The sequence below is a fragment of the Macrobrachium rosenbergii genome, chromosome 24 (assembly GCF_040412425.1).
Source record: "Macrobrachium rosenbergii isolate ZJJX-2024 chromosome 24, ASM4041242v1, whole genome shotgun sequence".
Lineage (NCBI taxonomy): Eukaryota > Metazoa > Arthropoda > Malacostraca > Decapoda > Palaemonidae > Macrobrachium > Macrobrachium rosenbergii.
In genome coordinates, this window is record NC_089764.1 from 18,000,121 (window position 1) to 18,022,620 (window position 22,500).

The 22,500-nt window shown below is 38.0% G+C and overlaps 1 protein-coding gene across 2 annotated transcripts in view; it reads right to left on the bottom strand.

Moving 5' to 3' along the window:
• Positions 1–22,500, bottom strand: part of ss (spineless) — a 483,824-nt gene that overhangs the window by 171,453 nt on the left and 289,871 nt on the right. For both annotated transcript variants that reach the window (XM_067126243.1, XM_067126244.1), the window contains exon 3: positions 21,718–21,833. In XM_067126243.1, coding sequence (XP_066982344.1) covers positions 21,718–21,833 — 116 coding nt within the window. The remainder of the gene's footprint in view (positions 1–21,717; positions 21,834–22,500) is intronic.

Consider the following 22,500-nt stretch of genomic DNA (forward strand, 5'->3'; position numbering starts at 1 on the left):
TGTGTGCAAGCTATATGTGTATGTGTGTCGTTCGTGCTGACATTCCATGAAGAGATCAGCTGTGCACAAAAGGGGGTGGGGAGAGCGGTGTGAGAGATCTCCCCTCCCCTCCCCTTCTCCTGAGCATCCCCCCTACTCCCATTCATCTCCACCTCCCCAGAGAGGGGAGGGAGAGAGAGAGAGAGAGAGAGGGTAAATGTACCTAAAACCATCTCGTGATGTCCAGTACACAGAAGCAGCATCCGTGTTTCCCTTCCCCTCTACCATTCCCCTCCTCCCACCCCTCCCCGGCCACCAACATCTCCGATGATGACGTAGATGAAAGTCGTCACCCTTCTGGGTTCCTCTGATCACCCCCCCTCCCCATAAACCGCCCCTCCCCCCCAGACAACGTCTTCTGCTAGCGCTAGCACGCTAGATTCCATGTGCGTCAGCTGTTTACTTCGGGACCTTCCCTTTGGACCCAGCGGCGGTTCGACACGAGGAAACAGGAGCCCTGTTGTTATTTTGATCCGTCTGCCTGTTTTTTGCAGTTGTTTTGCATTTTTTCGAATAACAGATTTTGGGGTCACCTTTTTTCCATTTTTTCTTTTCCAAGCTATTTTATAAATTTTATATTGAATTCATTTCTGAATTGTCTTCTCGCTTTATCCATCAATGTGTACCCGATTTTTCCCTAAAGGTTTCTATCATTTTTCTCATATTTTTTTTCCTGTTTATTCTTTAGTGACTCAGATGTTGCCCTTTCCATAAAGAACACTTTCTCTTACAGTCTTGTAAATCCCATCATTTTGTTCCTCAATATCTTCTTCCACTTTAGTTACATATCAAATTTCATTTTTTAAAACCATCCCAAATTTTACTTTTTACAATAATCTGCTCTCAGTTTTATACTTCTACTGTCCATACATCCAGAATACTGATTGTTATTTGATTGCCTCTCTTTTTTCATTATTATCTCCTTATGTGATTAATCCTAAATAATAAATATCAAATGGAAAAATAATTTATTTTTTGCAGAAGATAATCACAATTTCTCCTTCTCTCTATCTTTATATTTGTTCATGGTTATCCCTCGCCTTCAGTGCTTGCTTTCCTCTCACTCGATCTATCTATCTATCTATCTATCTATCTATCTATCTATCTATCTATTTATAATAAAAATTTCCATGAATAAAAAAAACTATCAGAAGTGATTTTGGTTTTCTGAATCTGACAATAAAAATAGCATTGTCTTTACAGCAATAATAATAATAATAATAATAATAATAATAATAATAATAATAATAATAATAATAATAATAATAATAATAATAATAATAATAGTTAGATTTCTGCAGCTGATAGCTGACGATACGATGTCTAGAAAAAAAAAACAGCATCCTGTCTTTGTTAACTGTATTTTCGTTCTGCCACAGCCAACAAAACCGAACGCATAAAACGCGTAATGAATAAACTCTTTCATAAATTAATAACGATATGAGAAACAAGATAAAAAAAAAATTCATTGTATTCAGTTTTTTTTTTTTACTTTTTCCTGAAACCGAAATATCATGGGGAAGACACGCTGCCCGTATAATTCTTTTCCTAATGATTCTTTTATTTCTCTCTCTCTCTCTTTTAATGTCAAGTGCTTTAGACTACCAAGGTACGAAACCGGAAGGATCTGCGCAAGGAACTATTGACACTCTCCAAAGTAACTTTAAGAAAGCGTGAATTTCGACACTAAAAATTGGGCTGGACTGATAAGGCAAGGACACGAAAAACGCCCCTCTCTCTCTCTCTCTCTCTCTCTCTTACCACATGCCTGATGAGTTCTAACATGGAAGAAAATACCCCCCACCTTCTGTGTGACGTGGCGTGCGAGAGCGCTATCACAACAGGAGTTTTGTGTCACAAACTCCCTCGTGTGTCTCCACACCATAGACGCACGCAGGGCCCCAAAAGCACGTGGAATGCCTTCAGGCACCTGTGGCGGCGGCGGAGGCGGAGGCGACGGCGGCGGCGGCGGCGGGAGGAGCCCGGTAATGGCAGCAGTACATCAAGAGGACGGCCCCAAAGGCGCAGGGAAGGACAACCCCAGGTCATAAGTTGCACGACAGATGAAATACGATCATGACAAGGGCCGGGCCGGGGCTAACTTCTGCTTCCGTTCTATATCCCCCATTCATTCCTGCACACACACACACACACAAACACATACGCGTCGTTACACGCACGCAAGCGCATGACATGAATTCATATGTAATAAGGCACTTGGCTCGGATCTCACGCTCTCTCCTTCACCTTCAAAATCATGCAAACGCATGATAGGGCCAATCTCGGGTCCTTTTTGTCACGGAGGAATGTATGCACACAACGACTTCCTCATTCCTCTTCTTCTTCGTCTTCTTCTTTTTCTTCTTCTGGTGATTTATCATCCAGAGGTGTAAAGTACTTCAACAGATTGCCTCCACTTGCCAGATGCATGACGAAGTGTTGGCAAGAAAGCTCCTAATTGAAACATGAGATAATTGACATATCCGTTACCTCGTCGCCAATTAAATCAGAGATATCAATAGGCTTAAGATGTTCCCTTAATCTCAAAGGACATTCAACCGCAATACAATCACCTCTGCCGCACCTTCCCATCGACGACGTCACGCAGCGAAGCGCAACAGATAGCCGAAACCGTAGCATCTCAGCGAAGGCGCCTCCGAGAGGAGTCGCCGAGAGAGACACACAAGATGAAGGCTACCATCTTCCCTTTCATCTCTCCTTTTTTTTGGGGAGAGGGTGTTTTGGGTAGGCGCGGGGGTGTGACCAGTGCGTGAGAGAGGAGGCCTCATGTCGAAGCTCGAACGGCATGAAACGTTTTATATTAGACTCAAACACGATATAAACCTCGATTATCATGAGAGGACCGATAAATTATGACCCGAGGCACGTGATGTCGTATGTCATCCTGGTGTACACACATGCTATGGAGGATACTACGAGGCCCGACGCCCACGACACGATTCTGTTCTCGTTTCTTCGCCATTCACCGAGTGCATGATGATGTGGGGATGATTGCCGGCCCTTCTGTCCTGTCGTGCTGGCTGTAGGGGGCGTGGGGGCGGGGGGAGGAAGAGGTGCAGTTGTAAGAATGGCGGTAGTATAGTGCAACACTTGGCTCCTTCTCGCTTTGATTTATGACTTCGGCGCATGAGAGCAGCGATATTTATATAAATTTCTCTCTCACTCTTTCTCTTCCGTACGTGTGTGATACTACTCTAGATCAATCTGCTCCTGGTCAAGACCCAAATTCTTGGGGTAGGTCTTTAATGAATGAAACTATCCTTCCTTTCCGATGACAACCCTATCTTTTTTTTTTTTAGGCCGGTAATATACATGAACTCACAATCTTCTAAGATTTGTACCTGCACGCATTCAAAACTTCCTTAGCTATTCTTAGCTCGATTTGCAAATAATGGAGAACGAAATGATTGGATAACAATCACACAATTATCGTCAGGCACAGTGGAAGCAAAGAGAATGACTGGAAAGATTACTATACAAGCAGAATAATTTCATATTCTAATGATTTTTACAAGATTACACAGTAGGGAGGTGATGCCACTAGCAAACCTCACGTGGCGTAATGTAGGCATATCTAGGTGTTTGCAGCGTCCCTTCGGCCCATAGCTGGATCTACTTTTAAGCTTTGATTTAACCTCCATTTCAGCTTCCATTCTTCAGTCTTGATGTCCAACATCTCTAACTGCTTGTTTTAGTACAACAATGGGGTTTACGTCTACTGTAGTTTCATCTTTACGTCCTTGTACTTCTTGTCCTCTACTTCTCTAATCTATTTATCTTTTTTCCAACCAATCCAACTCCCTCTTTTCACTGCCTTAAGCATTGAATGGCCGAAAGTGTTCAGTAATGAGAGCATCTTCGGAACCACATACATTCTCAATCTGCACTTTGGTTTCACTCTGATTGAGATTGTATTTCTGTATCGATGTTTATATACAATCTGCTTTATTTCAAAGCCTGTTTCAGAGGGCTTAATATAAAGGTGGATATATATATATATATATATATATATATATATATATATGTATATAATTATATATAGGTATATATATATATATATATATATATATATATATATATATATATATATATATATATATATATACATACAGTTTATACATACACAGACACACACATATATATATGTATATATATTCTCAGGGTATGAAAGCATTGCCTTGATACTTTTCTTTATTCATGATCAAAATTAATAGAATTTCAGTTCGTCTCTCGTGGTTACCCGACGATGTTTTAATCAATCGCTTAGTTTTCAAATATGCTGACTTTACTTATTTTGTGATATTCTACTGTTCCAAAGCCTCGCTCTTTCGAATTTACTGAATATAATTTTCAATTTTCTTCTTATTTCAAGGTGGCTTGGAATTAAGCAGCAAGAAAATATATCACGAAGGTGTAAATTTTGGGTAACTTTTCCCTGTGGTAGTGAACATCAGTAATTTATGAGAATCTGCTAATCTAATTTACCCCTGAGACTTACACCTTTCTCTCTCTCTCTCTCTCTCTAACTCTATCTCTCTCTCTCTCCCTCTCTCTCTCTCTCTCTCTCTCTCTCTCTCTCTCTCTCTCCTGAGACTTACACCTTTCTCTCTCTTTCTCTCTCTCTCTCTCTCTCTCTCTCTCTCTTTCTCTCTCTCTGTATATATACAGTATATGGGTGTCTGGGTCACAATTCCGACTGCCACAATCCCGACGGACACAATCCCGACAGCCAGAATCCCGACAGGCCAAGATACCGACAAGACCAAAATTCCGACACCCAAAATCCCCACATAAAGTATTTACATATGCTTATGTTTGTGTTGGTTTATTTGTATGTGTGTGTGTATGTGTGTATGCGTGCGTATCGAACATTTGTTTAGTTAAGATGGTAATTGTTAAAAGACAACAATTAATCCTATGTTAACAACACATTTGTGTTAAAAGTAAAAGACCAATTGCCTCTTTTTTGTATACCCGTATATAGCCCACTTCTCAATTCCTCTCTCTTCATACACTGTGCATAAAGTCCTGTCTATGCATTTATTCTTTAGTTTGCTTATGAGAATAGTCTAAACCTCACATATAATTTTGAAGTTTATATTATTTCTAAACCTCCCATGAAAATGGAAGACGCTTGTGAAACGATTTTTACACAAAAAGGAAAAGATAAAATCAACGCACGTGGATATTTGATGATGAAGGATAAAAACATAAGCGATTCTTATTACTGATGCTGTGAATTTCGTCAATCTGATTACTGTAAAAGCAGAGCAGTTACTAAACTTGTAAATGGAAAGAATTCACTAACAAAACTTGTTGAACACAATCACTCTCCTTGTGCAAGTCCTGCTGGTGTTGCAAAAATCATGCACGAGGTGAAAATACAAGCAGAATCAACAAGAGACCGACCGTGTCTAATTATTCAATCAAGTTCCGTTTCTACTCCTCAAAATATTTACCATGTCTTCTACCTTCCAAAGATGCTTTAATTAAGAAAGATTGCGTATAAAGCGGATTAGTCAGTGTGAGCGTCCATCAGAACGAAGGTCATTAGAAGAAATCAGCATCCTGCCAAAACTAAGACTTATACTAAATTGTGATTTATTTTTGGCAAGAGATTCTAAAGCAGTGGATGACAGACTTTTGGTATTCACTACAGCAGCAAATTTGATGAGATTATCAGATGCTCAATATTGGATCATGGATGGTACTTTTATTTTACCAGCTGTGCACAATTCATGCACCTGTGAGATGTGAAAATCGCAGGTAGGGTCTTTCACTTGTGTACGCTTTAATGACAGGGAGGGAAGAGTGAGGCCATGTATAAATATACGCTTGTTTCAAGATTTGACTGACAGTCTATAACATCAGATTTGGAATTAGCTGCAATTCAAGCTTCTAAAAAGCGAATTTCCTAACGCCGTCAGCAAATTTTGTTTTTTCCATTTACGGCAAAGTGTTTATGCCGAAGAATTCAGTCGACTGGATTATCAATTCGCTACAGCAATGATGAAAACTTTAGTTTACTGACACGACATTTATTTACCTTGGCATTTCTTCCGTTGAATGAAATTCCGGAAACTTTCAAAGTTTTAAAATCTTATTTGCCAGGAGAAGGGGACGATGTCGTTATATGGTTTGAAAATAATTACGTACACTTACACTCTTTTAATTATACATTTACATCTGATCCCTCATTCAAATGTGAACCTATATTTCAATTATATATTTAATATCATCATTATTTTTTTTAACCAACAAAATCATTCAAGAAAACAAAATGAATGTTTTCTGTCGGGATTTTGAGCTTGTCGGTATATTGGCCTGCAGAGATTTTGACTGTCGGGTTTGTGGCTGTCGGGATTATGGCATTCGGGATTCTGTCCGGCCCCCACAGTAATATATATATATATATATATATATATATATATATATATATATATATATATATACATACACATATATACCCTAAAAAATTACATCCTCTGCATCAAAATCATTTACAAATATTTCGACAAAATCACGTAAAACCTCATCTACTTCTATGATGCAGCTGCCAATCACGGTCATTTTTCTAACAGCAAAAAATATATACATGAACAGTCAAGGCTTGTGTTAACGGCCGCATTTATTTTATAACTCAGTGGTAGCGAACTGAATTGGTTCTATCGTCAGCTGGACGTCAAAGACAGGCATGGGACCAGCAATTTCACCTCAGAAGCAAACACCTTCTGGCGTTAACCACTTTAAGAGAAAAAAGGTGTGAGGTGAAAGATAAAAGTCTGCTGGGTCCTAGCAAAAATGGTATGTGGGGCTCGCAACGTCATCCTTTCATACTTTCTAATAAATTGGAAGGTTGTATTCTCCTGGTGAACCCATTTTTCGAGAGGAAAAAGGCGCATGGTGTGTATATATATATATATATATATATATATATATATATATATATATATATATATATATATATATATAAAATATATATACATACACATATACTGTATATATACATATATACATATATATATACATACATATATATATATATATATATATATATATATATATATATATATATATATATATATATATATATATATATGTATATATATATATATATACAAGTACACCAGCTACTTATTCAATGGTCACAATCAATTTTCCAATTTTCTTTTTATAAACAACAAAATTCAATTACCCAAAGTACTTCTCCCTCGATAATGAATACGGTCAAAGTGACAATTTTCCTATCCGCTGCAGGATGAAGAAGAAGATGATGATGATGATGATGATAACGCCACAACTGATGATACTTTGAGGTGATGTTTAATAACAATGATAACAAGAGACGATGATGATGATGATAATGAGGCGGTGGTTGGCTCCCATTAGCAGCACAGATGGAGGAATCGAAGAAATAAAAGAATAGAGAATGTTATCACTACTACTAATAATACTACTAATAATAATAATAATAATAATAATAATAATGACACCTTTCAAAGGGTAACTCCATAATTCAGACGCCTGGAGCAAGCAGACTTGCCCAGTCCTTCGTCCCCCCGCCCAATCTCGCTCTGCCTTCCATAACAGTCAAACCGTATTATTTCCCAAGCAAACGGTCTCATTTACGAAATCCCCATTTCTCACTTGCATTCCCGTTCCTCCCCCAATTTCCCAATAGATCCCCTTCGTCATGGGGATTTCTTTCTCTCCCCACGACGGATACTAACAGGAGAAAAATAGAAATCCGGGTTCACCTGATTATAATATCAAGAATTCAGGTATTCGAGAGTCTTACGAAAATGTCTTCCATTCAGAATTGTTTTTATGTTTCCTTTCAGAGACCATGATGAGAGAGAGAGAGAATTCTGTAATATGGTATTACCATCGTTATCTATTCCTTAGGAAGACGGAGGAATGGGAAACATGAGAGTATTTTCTAAAAGAAATCTCAGCATCCGGGAAACGAAAATGCTGACAAGTCGAGGATGATGGGCGCAGCGTGTGTGGAAGGGGCCGACTCATTGCTGATGAGCCACCTTGAAAAGCCTATGAAGCAATCAATGCAATGGAAGATATCTGCAGAAAATACTATTCTCGACTCACCAGTGAAAGAACGAACCTGGAAGGATCCGCCATCTTATCTTTCTACGAAACCGCATCCTATTCTACGGTTTACTGGTGAAACCACCATTTTTAGAATTGAAGCTATCTATCTATCGATCTACCTGCTTTCCTGTGCGCGCGTGCAAATGCGCGTGCTGATGCGCTTTGCAAGCGCAGTATCAACAAACCATCTTCTTATAAGGCTTACTGGTGAACGAATCTACTATTGCTTTGGATGAATGTGATAGGGACAATTCACTCCTTTTGCTCTGAAACCACCTTTTTTAAAATTGAAGCTCACTTTCTATCTATCGATCTACCTGTTTGAGTGTGGACGCGCGTGCAAATGCGCGCGCTGACGCGCTTTGCACAACCTCAGTATCAACAAACTCCGCAGAAACTTTGCAGGGAAACACGGAGTATCCTTGACTCCTTCCTTCCCTAGAAGAGAGAGAGAGAGAGAGAGAGAGAGAGAGAGAGAGAGAGTGCGGCCGCCAAGCCCCGCACCTTTTCCCCCCCGAGTGACCGCAATAACTAATCCATCACGGTATGACAACCACTTCCGGAAGGTGGAATTGCATACGTAATTGGGAAAAGGGACGAGGAAATGATATAATGCAATATTTTCCCTCACGGCAGACGGACGCAGAGAGAGAGAGAGAGAGAGAGAGAGAGAGAGAGAGAGAGAGAGAGAGAGAGAGAGAGTAAACCACCGTGGGTTTCGATAAATATTGTTATTATTGCCGATATTTTCTTTTCTATTTTATCTCATTTTTCTTTCCTACTACCCTCGCTCCCGTTTTCGAAACCACCATTTTTACCGCTTTCCCTGTTATTTTCTTTTCATGTTGTATTCTCCTTTCCGGTGATATTAGTTCGACCGATATTCAGTGTAAGTCTGCATTAGAGACATTATGTATAAAAGCATACGCACTTATATGCATATATGCACAAAGGCATTTATATATATACGTACATTATATATATATATATATATATATATATATATATATATATATATATATATATATATATATATATATATATATATATATATATATATATATATATATATATATATATATATATATATATATATATATATATATATATATATACACACACACACTTTAAGAGCACATAGACAAGGGGTTTGAACCAGCTCGCAAGGTATCTAGGAATAATTCCCTGAGAACTGTTACTCTTTAATAAAACGACGAGTCTGTAAAAACGCTCTTAATTTTTCATTCTTGCTCCTCACGATGGTTTTATAGTAATTACCATAATAAACCTTTATAATTGCATCTGGTCATGCTTAGATGGGATTAGCAAAATTGGAGGAAATATTTTAATCCTAATATTGCTACCTCTCCTAATAGCAATAATGTTAATTTCAGCAGCGATGCGCACGCAGCTGTGAAATTCTCCACTTAAAATTGTCAATTTAAATTTCCTTTATTATATTAAGACATTTTAAAATGCTTTCAAGTTTTTGTCGCATCTTTCCCTCCCTCTACCTCTCTCTCCTTGACTCTTTCTCTCTGATTTTGCTTCGCTGCGCATGTGATATCCTCGCTTTCACGCTGAACTATATTTTTTTATACGCTCTTACCTGCCACGCGAATACTGTTTTTATGAGAGAGAGAGAGAGAGAGAGAGAGAGAGAGAGACCCTAGTCCCGAATACAAAAAAATTTATACAAAGAGACACCGGTAATATTGGCTTTCAAGAGAGAGAGAGAGAGAGAGAGAGAGAGAGAGAGAGAGAGAGACGAAGAGAGAGAAAGAGAAGAAAGAGAGAGACCCTAATCCTGAATACGAAAAATTTATACAGAGACACCGGAAATATTGGCTTGCAAAGAATTACTAAGATTGAGAGAGAGAGAGAGAGAGAGAGAGAGAGAGAGAGAGAGAGAGAGAGAGAGAGAGAGAGAGAGAGTCCCTAATCCCAAATAAGAAAAATTTATACAAAGAGACACCAGTAAAATTGGACTGCAAGAATCACTGAGAGAGAGAGAGAGAGAGAGAGAGAGAGAGAGAGAGAGAGAGAGAGAGAGAGAGAGAGAGAGCCTATTCCCAAATAAGAAAAATTTATACAAAGAGACACTGGTAAAATTGGCTTGCAAGAATAACTGAGAGAGAGAGAGAGAGAGAGAGAGAGAGAGAGAGAGAGAGAGAGAGAGAGAGAGAGAGAGAGAGATCCCCCTAATCCGAAATAGGAAAAATTTACACAAAGAGACACCAGGTAATATTGGCTTTCAAGAAAGAGAGAGAGAGAGAGAGAGAGAGAGAGAGAGAGAGAGAGAGAGAGAGAGAGAGAGAGTCCCTAACCCCTGAATACGAAAAATTTATACAAAGAGACACCAGTAATACTGGCTTGCAAGAAAGAGAGAAAGAGAGAGAGAGAGAGAGAGAGAGAGAGAGAGAGAGAGAGAGAGAGAGAGAGAGAGTCAGTCCCTAATCCCGAATACGAAAAATTTATACAAAGAGACACCGGTAATATTGGCTTGCAAGAATGACTGGTTGGACGATGGAGTTCAGGAGAATCCAGGGCCGTGTTTTGGGGGGGGGGGAGGTGGACGGGTATCCCTGACCCTGGTGGTGGGAGTGTGTGTGTGTGGGTCATTGAAGGTATTATAATCTCTCTAATGTCCCTAACAGCAACCTCTCTCTACCCCTGGGTGGGCCACGCAAACCCACACTGCGCGGTCCCAATCCATCAGGATCAAGAGTGCGCCCGACCTTCTCATTATCGTTGGCTGGACCATACCAACACCTCGGTCGCCTTCCACGCTACGTGGCCCCGATCGAATGCACCCAGATTTTCTTCTTTTTCGATTCCTTTTAATCGAACGTCGCCGAAGGTTTTCTTCTTCTGTCGAATATCTGATTTTTCTCCCTCTTCTATAAAGTCTGATGGTTCAAAGGTTCATTCACTTGATTGGCTATAAAGTTTTATTCTATTGTTGTAAATCTTCAGATTAAGTTTCCGTCGAATGACACGAGATTTTTTTTTGTCCACATGGCACCGAATTTTTTCCACTACTGTCAAGTTCTTAGGTCTTTTCTTCTGCGGCTGAAGAGTCCCAGATTCCCTCTGCAACTAAGCCAAGTAGAATTACAACTGACATATCTCTGGTGAAATGGCTGCGGATATTGTTGTTTTTGTTTTCCTCGAAACTAGGCTTTTTCTGATGGTTTTCGAGCTCTTCTTATTCGAAGATAGGCTTACCCTGTATTTCTTTCCTTCTCTAATTGGATTCGATCAAAAGGTCTCCGATTCAACGTCACTTTTTATACATTATAAATCGGATTTCCCAGATTTCTTCTCTGAATCCTTCCTAATACTAGAACCACGACAAATATTTTTTATTACTTCTATATCGACATTAAGGTGAGACGAAGAGCCAAATTGTATTTTCCTCCTCCTCCTCCTCCTCCTCCTCGTCTTCTTCTTCTTCTTCTTCTTCTTCTTCTTCTTCTTCTTCTTCTTCTTCTTCTTCTTCTTCTCGTACAATTTATAAAATCGTCGAAATTCGCAATCACAAATATATCTTTCTCAGAAATGCAAGACTGGGGGGACAGAGGGAACGAAAGCGTATCTTGAAAATTCCAGAAATAAATTTATGGAACAATCTTATGTTTTCGCCGCAGAAAAAAATAAAAATGAAACAGAAAAAAAAAAAATAAATAAATAGCTTCGCTCTGTCGTTGTGCTCTAATGCAGGTGAGAAGGGATTTTATCGATCATTCTTGTGGGGAAAAGAAAAACGAAATTTGAATACAAAGGAAGACCGCGTTCCTTCTTTATTCTCTCGCAAAATATAATTTAGCGGGTGAAACTCTGGTGATATTACTTTCGTGGGAAAAAAAAATTTATAGTAATATCTTTGCAAGGGTAAGAAAATGATCGATCACCTTATAATGAGGAAAGTTCCTATTAGTTGAGGTTTGCGGAGAAAGAGGAGGAGGAACGGAACTGGAATAGAAATTTAACACAACGAAAAAAGAAAGAAATGTCTCAAAATATCAGTTTTGCGATAGGGAGAGCGATGGGGTATGGGTCTACAAGAATGTAGTTTATATCGCTGACGATAATGCAGCATCAGTAAAGAAAATAAGAATAGTTCAAATTCGTAGAAAAATAGATGAAAAATTAACTTGAACACACAGCGAAGTACAGGGGTAAATAATTAATCTCAGAAAGCCATAGGTTTATTTACTTTAAAATTAAGCGTACACTTCTTTGAGAAATGAAAACAGTTATATATAATAGACCAAATACTGAATATCATAAGAAATTCCGTTATTTACATATTTACGAGCTAAATTCCACTTATTTTGCCTTTTTATTTATTTATCTATGACATATGACTGCCTTATTATTGTGAAAGAGGGTTGTCACGTTAGCGGCCAATTGGTTTCATAATAATAATAATAATAATAATAATAATAATAATAATAATAATAATAATAATGTGCTTGTTCTCTGCATCGTGCGTACGTTACACTCTCTAAGTTCTCTTGGTGATTTCCCAAAGAACGCAGTAAAGCTGCAATCTGAAGGAAGAAGTAGCTTATCTGATTAATTGTTTACACCGGAAATGAACTGGGGGTTCCGGTTGGGGAGCATTACCTTATCGATGCCCACCCATTTTTGAATACTCGATTATATACATTTCGACAGTGCGGATCACTTGCGGCTGCTATTTTTTTCTTTATATTCTTTGTGTCTGTCTGTCTCTCTGTCTGTCTGTCTGTCTGAGCGGCTACCCTTAGCAGCTGACTTATAACCAAGTACCTAACTCACTGCTTATGTTTCAAGAGAGGCTTACAGGGTTTTCAAGGACAAAAACTCATTCAGTTCCTTCCTCCTTAAAGGAGTGAAGACGGGTCTACTCAGTTGTGAGTCTATGAGAGAGAGAGAGAGAGAGAGAGAGAGAGAGAGAGAGAGAGAGAGAGAGAGAGAGAGAGAGAGAGATCTAGTTAAAAATATCATCAACGGTAACCTAACCAAACGGTGATCTTATGAACTTCATAGACGAAGCAGCCGAGGCTTCACTTCAGCTCAACAATATTATCATTCCGTGGATTCTGAGTTACACGTTTCTAAACGGACATCCAGCAACAATATGCAAGGGTTTTTAGAAGGAAGAGGGATGCCTTTCACCTTATATGCAGCAAAGGAAGGTGGAAATAACCAGAATGTTGTAAAGCTCAAATACCGCCTTGCGGATGTTTGCGTCACCGTCAAATGGTAAAAATTTTCTTCAGATTTGGAAGAAATATTGCGCTTATAAATTCAAACAATATGCACAATCTGTGGGACAATTTTGAAGCCTTTAGTAATCGTTGAAAATCTATGGGTTCCGATAAAAATGACGATATCAATAATATTATTTTGGTTATGAAGGATACCTCACTGTCCACCTAAGGAAAAAATTTCTCGCAGAAAAACAATTGGCAAGTGATTAAGCAAAAATGTGGATAACGAGCATTTTAAGAAACTTAATATACAAACACAGTCAACACAAAGAGTCGCCGTAACCATAATCCATTTAGGCAAAGCGGGCCGAACGCCGATATATGATAAAGAAGCATAAATCGTGATCAAGTATGAATAATGGGCACTAGAATGTGACAAATACGTCCCATTATGGCGCTCTGTCATCCAAATCTGAGCAAAGAAGGGATATTAAAGCGACTTAGGGGATTCTTGCTATCCTAAAAGCCTCTGAAATAATACGGAAAAAGTATGATAAACTGATATGCAATTGTATATGCTTGCGTATTAATCAAGGTCTCCAATAAACTGATATAAAAAATATTTTCATAAGTATGATTAATAAGACAAAATAATATGAAGTAAGAATAGTGAAAAAAAAATAACGGTTTATAATTACAATTACATGAATCATAGTTAAAGAAAATAGTGTTTTGATAATGGCCGGGGACAACAATTATAAACAAGTAAAAAATGCGCCGAAGTTTCTTCAGCGCGATCGAGTTTTCTGTACAGCGTATAATCAAGGCCACCGAAAATAGTTCTATCTTTAGGTGGTCTCGGTATAATGCTGTATGAGCCGCGGCCCATGAATCTTTAACCACGGCCCAGAGGTGGCATGTCTTATATCGTTGCCAGATGCACGATTATGATGCACGATTATGGCTAACTTTAACCTTAAATTAAATAAAACTACTGAGGCTAGAGGGCTGCAATTTGGTATGTTTGATGATTGGAGGGTGGATGATCAACATACCAATTTGCAGCCCTCCTGCCTTGGTAGTTTTTAAGATCTGAGGACGGACAGAAATAGTGCGGACAGAATCAAGTGCGGACGGACAGACAAAGCCAGGACAATAGTTTTCTTTTACAGAAAACTAAAACCACATCCAATACGTTGACAGATAAAAGTTTATCATATCAAATAAATCATCTGTCTTGTACTCTGTTCTCCATACACGCGTCCCCACTGAACGATTAAATGCCCAGAATCTTTAACACCCCTTTAGCCAAGGTTGCCAGATACCGCCACCTGTCTTGTCATTTTCTGATCAAATCATTTTCTGACCAAAAAAAAGGACGTAGGTTGACTGCAGTGGTAAGAATTGTTGAAAGGTCATAGATCAGCGCTTCATGGTGATACAGATCAGTCGTTCCCAAACTTTTTTTAGCTCGTTGACCATTTTGGAATCTTTATTTCTTCTTTAGGCTCTCGGCCCTGAATATCATTAGTGGAAAAAGTAACTCAATTTTGTCATAACCTTCACAAAATACCAAGTGTCATTTAAATATGCACATTTAATCTGTTTGAATATAGATTTAAAAAACGTAAATTAAAAAAAAAATGATTAAAACCGAAAGCCAGGAGGTAGCAGAGTAGAATTTTTGTAGCCCATAACTTCCCAAAAAATTTTCAGTGGCCCCCCTGGAATTTGCCATGGCCCCAGGTTGGGAACCACCTATATAAACGATCTAATCCCTCTCTATGTCACGATCTCCCTCTTTAGAAAAATGGACATGCGCGTGTGAGCATTTCAGTACTGCCTTAGTTTACTTTTCTTGAACAACAGAAAAGGTTTTCTTTTATCTTGAAAAATAATTCTATTTTAAAGAAACGCAACACAGATTAAATGAAAAATAGTTCCTTTTTTCTGAGGTGCAGATAAAAACATATGTTTCACAAACAGACGGTTCTGTAATATTTATATATATTACAGGGGCAAGAGCAAAAGTAATTTTACAGTCAGGTATAAACATAAGGGAAGTTTTGTACAAAACCGCAAGTAACAAAACCATTTTACACTGTACTATATTCTTGCGCAACTCATCATTATAGTAGTAATGCTGGATTAACAACACACACATAAACAAACATTCACACACACATGCTATATATATATATATATATATATATATATATATATATATATATATATGTGTGTGTGTGTGTGTGTGTGTGTGTGTGTGTATAAACAACACGAATATGTCAGCAAGTGTAGAATCATCCCATCTCTGAAAAGTCTCAATTCCCAATTCATCATGCAATCCGTAATAAGTGTTAAAATTCAGGTTTCCTGATAGCTACCCAAGGCCAGTAGCATTCACTCATGTGAACCTAAGAAGAAAAAGCGGTTAATCTCTTCAAATGACACGAAATACCCCTGCAAGGACATCCCTTCTTCATCCCTGAAGCTGAGAGCTTTCTCTCTCTCTCTCTCTCTCTCTCTCTCTCTCTCTCTCTCTCTCTCTCTCTCTCTCTCTGCAGGCGTGTGTGAACCAGAAGTTGTTGTGAGTGGGCCTTCCGTGTCCGTGAACTATTTGTCTGCATTACGACGGGCAACGCTGACGGGGCTGCATCAGCTTGAAACACGAATGGTCCTCCTCCCGGTGGAGTGGCACCCACGCAACCACCCGTCAGGAGGGTCCACCCACCCAGCAGTAAGAGCTACCACGCCCACTGAGGTGCCTCCTCTCTCTCTCTCTCTCTCGTATGCCCTGTAGCTAACAGGTGGTTGTTCGGCAGTTCCAGATGAGGTAGTACTCCGAAGGGCTTCCTCCCTCCTTCGAGTCCTTCCCAGAAGGGCAAGAGCATCCGGCAGGAGATCTCCAGCTTAAAGGAATTCTTTTGTACTCTAACAAACGCGTGCCAAAAGAATTCTTTTTTATATGGGATACCTTTCCTTCGTTCCAAGCGGTCAAAAATAATAAAAAAAAGGAAAGAAATTGTAATGCAGGGAAACTTAATCACTGCAACTGCATTTCCTAATTAGCGAACAGACCTTAAGGCGATAATAGCATACGCATTTATACACGCACCCTCGCCACTGGTTGGCTTGGATTAAGCCGTCTTTGTGCCAGAACAGACTCTAAGGCGGCCCTAAGTGTTGCAAGGTGTTGAGGGGGTAAGAGGTCTGGTGTGGACCTCTGGACCGTGCCCAGTCAACAGAGACGAACGTTCTCTGTCTGTCTGCCTGTCTCTCTCACACATACACACAGACATTATACATACATACATATATATATATATATATATATATATATATATATATATATATATATATATATATATATTATATTATATAATTATATATATATATATATACATATATTATATAATATAATGTTATATATAATTATATATATGTATATACACACACATATATATATATAATGACTGTATCATGGACAGAAACTACAAAAACGACTGAGGCTAAGCCTTAGAGACCAATGTATATGATGCACAAGAATAAATAACGACCCACATCAAAATATTTATAGTCTCTGAATGAAAAAACAACCCTTAATGGTAGATATAAAGAATATTTGATGCTTTTAAAAAAACAACCCTTAATGGTAGATATAAAGAATATTTGATGCTTTTATCCTAAGAATACTGCATGAATTTTGTGAGCTTTTGATTGTTTGTGCAACAGTATTTTCCCATTTGTTAGTTGGTGTGACAAGATATATTTCTCGTTTCGTGTTAATTTTTCTGTGTTTTGCATCTACCAACACTGTGTTTTTAGTATATTCACCAAAAATAACCTTGGCAAGCAACGACCTAGTGTGAAGGCATATTTGATTAGTACTGTTGCCAAAAAGTGGATGGATCCAAACCAACCACTTGAAAAAAGATTTAGACCTGTTAATGAGACCACTGCATTCCACGCCAGACCACGATCTTCAGTCAGCTGGGATTCAGCAATCCTTCAGAAAGACGAAAATCACAGCAGCCTCTGGATCTGTTCTGCAATGTATGAACTCGTCGAGTCGTTACAGAACCTGTAAAGCCACTATACAGGATATGTTGTAACCACCAAAAGACTTGACTGAGGGTACAATTCCTAATTGGCTCGTTAACAGACCTGAGAGATGTTCTACTACAGTGCATATACTTAACATTTTGACTAACCGGCTGAGATGTCACATGACCTGACTGAACCAGAGCATTGTAAAGGCATGACTTCTATCAGAACTTGGCTGAGTCACTACAGGGCCTAGCAAACATATAAGAACAAGCCACTGTTACTGATTTTACTCTGGACAACGTCCGAACCAGATGAATCATTGCAGGATCTCATGGTGCTGTTATGGCACTCAAATATGAAAGTTGGAAAATGGAGTGGCAGCATGGTAGTCATTTCCAAACAGTATCACCTCCGGGCGTTGGGGAACACTGATATACATTGCGCGTCAGTTCTGTGCTGAGGTGCAATGACGTAACTAAAATGAGTACATCATAGAAAAACCAAATACAGAAGTGGCTTCAATTAAACACAGAAGTCCTAATATTCTTTGATTAATCAACTTTGAATGTTTTTGACCATCACTCTACGAGAGTCTTGACCTATGCCATCATCCAGCATATAGTCTGAGGCTACGAGGATACTGGATAACATCAAAATGTTGCTGATGAGTATGTGATAAGCTAACCTAAACTTATAAAAAAGACCTTAATTTTCTTGTAAAACCTCCCAGCTACAGACACGCAGTATAACGTGAAACGTTACAACTATAATCATTATGGTCCATTCCATTGACCTATGCCACCATCCAGCATATAGTCTGAGGCTACGAGGATACTGGATAACATCAAAATGTTGCTGATGTGTAAGTGATAAGCTAAGCTAAACTTCATAAAAAAAAAGACCTTAATTTTCTGGTAAAACCTCCCAACTACAGACACGCAAAATATAACGTGAAACGTTACAACTATAATCATTATGGTCCATTCCATAGCTATAACATTCTATGTTAAGGTCCAGTCTTTCACCTCTCCATTATTTTTATTAATTTTTCTTTCTGGCATGGCGCGATAAAACGCATGAACTATGCGCTTCGCTTCACTGTCCTTGTCTAACTGAAAGACATATCATGGGACAACGAAAATACCTTTGCTATCTAGACCACTGAGCCACAAAAAAACTGCAGTAAATTCATAGGGAAATGCCGAATAGATGTTGGTAATTTTACGCAAAATATGATATTTGAAAATAGCCTGAATAATGTTGTGGCTATGTAACTGTTACTCTTTTTTCATAGAAGGGAATCAAGGCAAGATTCAGTAGCCTAGAGAATGAATACAGCCATAAATAATACGCTATTTTTCTTGTAAAATCACACCTTTTCAGCTCAAACAGTTAGTTCCTGAAATAAAATTTTTACCCATAATGTCCTTCGAACTTCTTTAAGATGGCGAGGGAAAAAAAAAGGAAGAGTAAAAAAAAAAATCCACCCAGGAACACTTGCAGCCAATTCCAGCAATACTGACACACCCGTAAAACTATGTCCATTATCCGGCCTTCGCTGCAAAGGATTTTGGGGTGCATTATTGCAGTACAATTTGTGACGCTTTAGAAATTTCTTTCTATTCGTCATGCTCCTACTTTCTTTCAAATTTCCATGTTCTGTTGCCACAATTAATTGTCAAAGGTATTGAATTCCAAAGTTCGATTAAGGGAAAGTTTATGTATCTGTAAATAACTCCGCTCCGAGTATTTCGTTACAATGGTCTATACACAATCATTCAATAGAACTTATTTCCAGTAATGATGAGTCGTTTTCCAGTCGGAAGAAATTGATTTGCTGAAAATATTATTTACTGTCAAAACCGATAAAACCTCAGTATAAAACACACACACACACACACACACACACACACACACACACACACACACATATATATATATATATATATATATATATATATATATATATATATATATATATATATAAGAACGTATCTTATCCAAACACGCAAAAACGTTCGCGCGCACACACACACACACGCACACATAAACCCACAGACATACATACATACATACATACATAAGCGAAAACGCAGTATGCCAGAAAAGTTTTATCAGATAAAGATGATTGCGGGATATACCAGTATATCATTTTAGGATAAGATTTTATGGTGCGTTCTCTTCTCAGAAAAAAAAACCAATAAAAAAAAGAAAAACATAGGAAAGAAAAAGTTAACCTGAAGAAGGATCAACGACTTGGAAGTTTTTTTTTTTTTTTAGTCTAGACGTATTTATATATCTAGCTGAGAGAGAGAGAGAGAGAGAGAGAGAGAGAGAGAGTTCGATTATTCTCGAAGCATGCAACGTATTCTCTTTTTTCTCAAAGGACTGACGCATTGAACTGGGGATTATTGGATTATTCAATTTCAAATCCAATTTCTGACGTATTACACGTGCACACGAATAGAAGAAGGCGAGATCGTATGGCAAGGATTTGTGATATTCGTGAGCATACGAGGAACCACAATTATATCAACAGAAAATCTGCCTATATTTAATTATAATACATAATGAAGTAGCGGGAGAATGTTTTAAGCTCAAAGCGCAAAGATATTTCCTCTCTGTGGTAATTATATACACGAGAATTATTCAGTCGATCCAGCCATATCTCCTGAAATATGTAAATACGGAAGATAATCCACCTAAATTAAAACATTCAGAAGCTTTTAGCAGAAAAAACTCGCTCATAACTAAGTAAATTTTTCTATTCTGAAAATGCTGACTATTCCAAATGGAAGTTTGTCCAGCCTTTACTTTTATCGTTTGTATTCAAGTCATCTATTGGAACTATACCAAGTGTATTTAAATTCAAAAACTACTTTTCCCTAACAAATACAGCGGGGCATCCCCACCTAATCTCTCTAAGCAGAATAGCAAAGCAACTAACCTTCAGAAGTTTATTCAGTGCGATAAGACACGGCATTGACACAAGCGCACATTAAAATCCACTAGAGAAAATTAATTCCCCTTAATTGCCTCATTCAAGATTGATATTAATGCTTGCACTTTCATTTATATTTCAAGAACTCGTTGAAGCTTCCAAATGTGGCGTGACGCGAGTTGTTTAAAAAAGTTATTTCATTTGTTTACGATGAATGTGGGGTCCGTTCTGGTACCAAAGCGCTTTTTATGAACTCTGAATTAAACACACTTGATGAAGAAGAATGTTGATAACCACATTATTGAATTTCAGAGAGAGAGAGAGAGAGAGAGAGAGAGAGAGAGAGAGAGAGAGAGAGAGAGAGAGAGAGAGAGAGAGAGCAAGTTTGTTATTTCAAACGCACACGTGTAAATATATATATATATATATATATATATATATATATATATATATATATATATATATATATATATATATATATATATATATATATATATATATATATATATATATATACTAGATTATTATATATATGACAGATTAGTTTTGCAACTAACAATGAGAAGTGAAAAACTTGATAAATCTTAGTCCTTCATTTGCAAAAATTGTATATAGTATACATATATATATATATATATATATATATATATATATATATATATATATATATATATATATATATATATATATATATATATATACCTATATATTTTTCAAATGTTACGCATGTAACTGTAATAACCACAATGTCTCTTAACTTCTCGATGTCTCATTATTTGGATACGGCTGTCACTACGATCCCTAAGATTCAAATGAAAAACGAACTGAAGAAATTCTGACGCCCGAAATTGGATTCGAAACCGTATCCGGAATATAACAACGTGGTTACGTTAACCATCTGACCATGTATATACATATCTATACGTATATATTTTACGGTAAATATGTGAAATCAGGGATTTCACGAAATCCTATGGAATTTGTGAAATGACCAATTCGATCCCCAAGGGCTAGTACAAAACACGGTGAAACAGTGATTCATCTATACTGTTTCGCCTTGTTTAGTACCAGCCCCTGTGGAGGGTCAAATTCACTTAGGGACACTTGATCCCCCGGGCGTTAGTACTAAACACAGCGAAATACATTTGACCCCACAGGGGGTAGTACCAAACACTGCGAAACAGAGTAGATGAATCGCTGTTTCGACGTGTTTAGTACTAGCCCTCGGGGATCAAACGTTCCTAAGCGAGTTGCTCATTCCACAAATTCCCTAGGGATTTCGTGAACTCAGGTTACTGTAACATACGTAAGACAGCAACCAACAATACCCAAATTTAAGGGAAGCTTCTCTGCACTTACCTGTAAAAACATCTCGCCATCGAGTACCTGGTGATCATAGGTGATTAGATCTCGATGCCGAGTCGGGTGGTGGTGTTCGCCATCTTGTTTCTCACCTCCTCCTCCGTGCATCATAACTGCAAAGAAAGAAGCAACAGTTAATGAAAAAGAAGCAATAGTTAATGAACAATACTATGGTAAAAAAAAAAATACTATCTTTATGAATTTTATGACCAAGGTGTCAAGTCAAGGGCTGGAGTACTTTCGGCCATTCAGCAAGACACTGGCAAACAATGATTGCACTCTAAGACAGAGAGATTTCAAGGAATAAAGGAGATGAAGTACAAGAATTTAAAGGCGGAACTGGGAGGAAATCTCAAAGTTGCACTAAAAAGTAACAGTTAGAGTGGTTAGACAGCAAGGTTAAAGCAAAGATGCGGGAATGGAGATTAAGTATAGGTGCAGTGGAACGCTGCAAAAACCTGTGAGTAATGCCCGCAGATCACCTGGTAAGGAGCACTGATGGCACTAACCCCCTGCGGGAATCAGGTAAATAGTATTAATAACATTTAAATTACGGCAATAAATACTTGAATATTAAACGTAAAGTCAATTTAATAGACTATGAAGTTGCTCGCAAAAGTCAAAATACAGAAGTATAGACTAAAAGGAGTCAAAAACATTGCAGGTAAGAAACAAGGAAGCGACGACAGACTCAATCAGACCACAGCAATCGCCCTCACCCGAGTTTTTGTTGCAATTGTGACAGCCCGGACTATCTTTCGTTACCTGTACCGAATACCA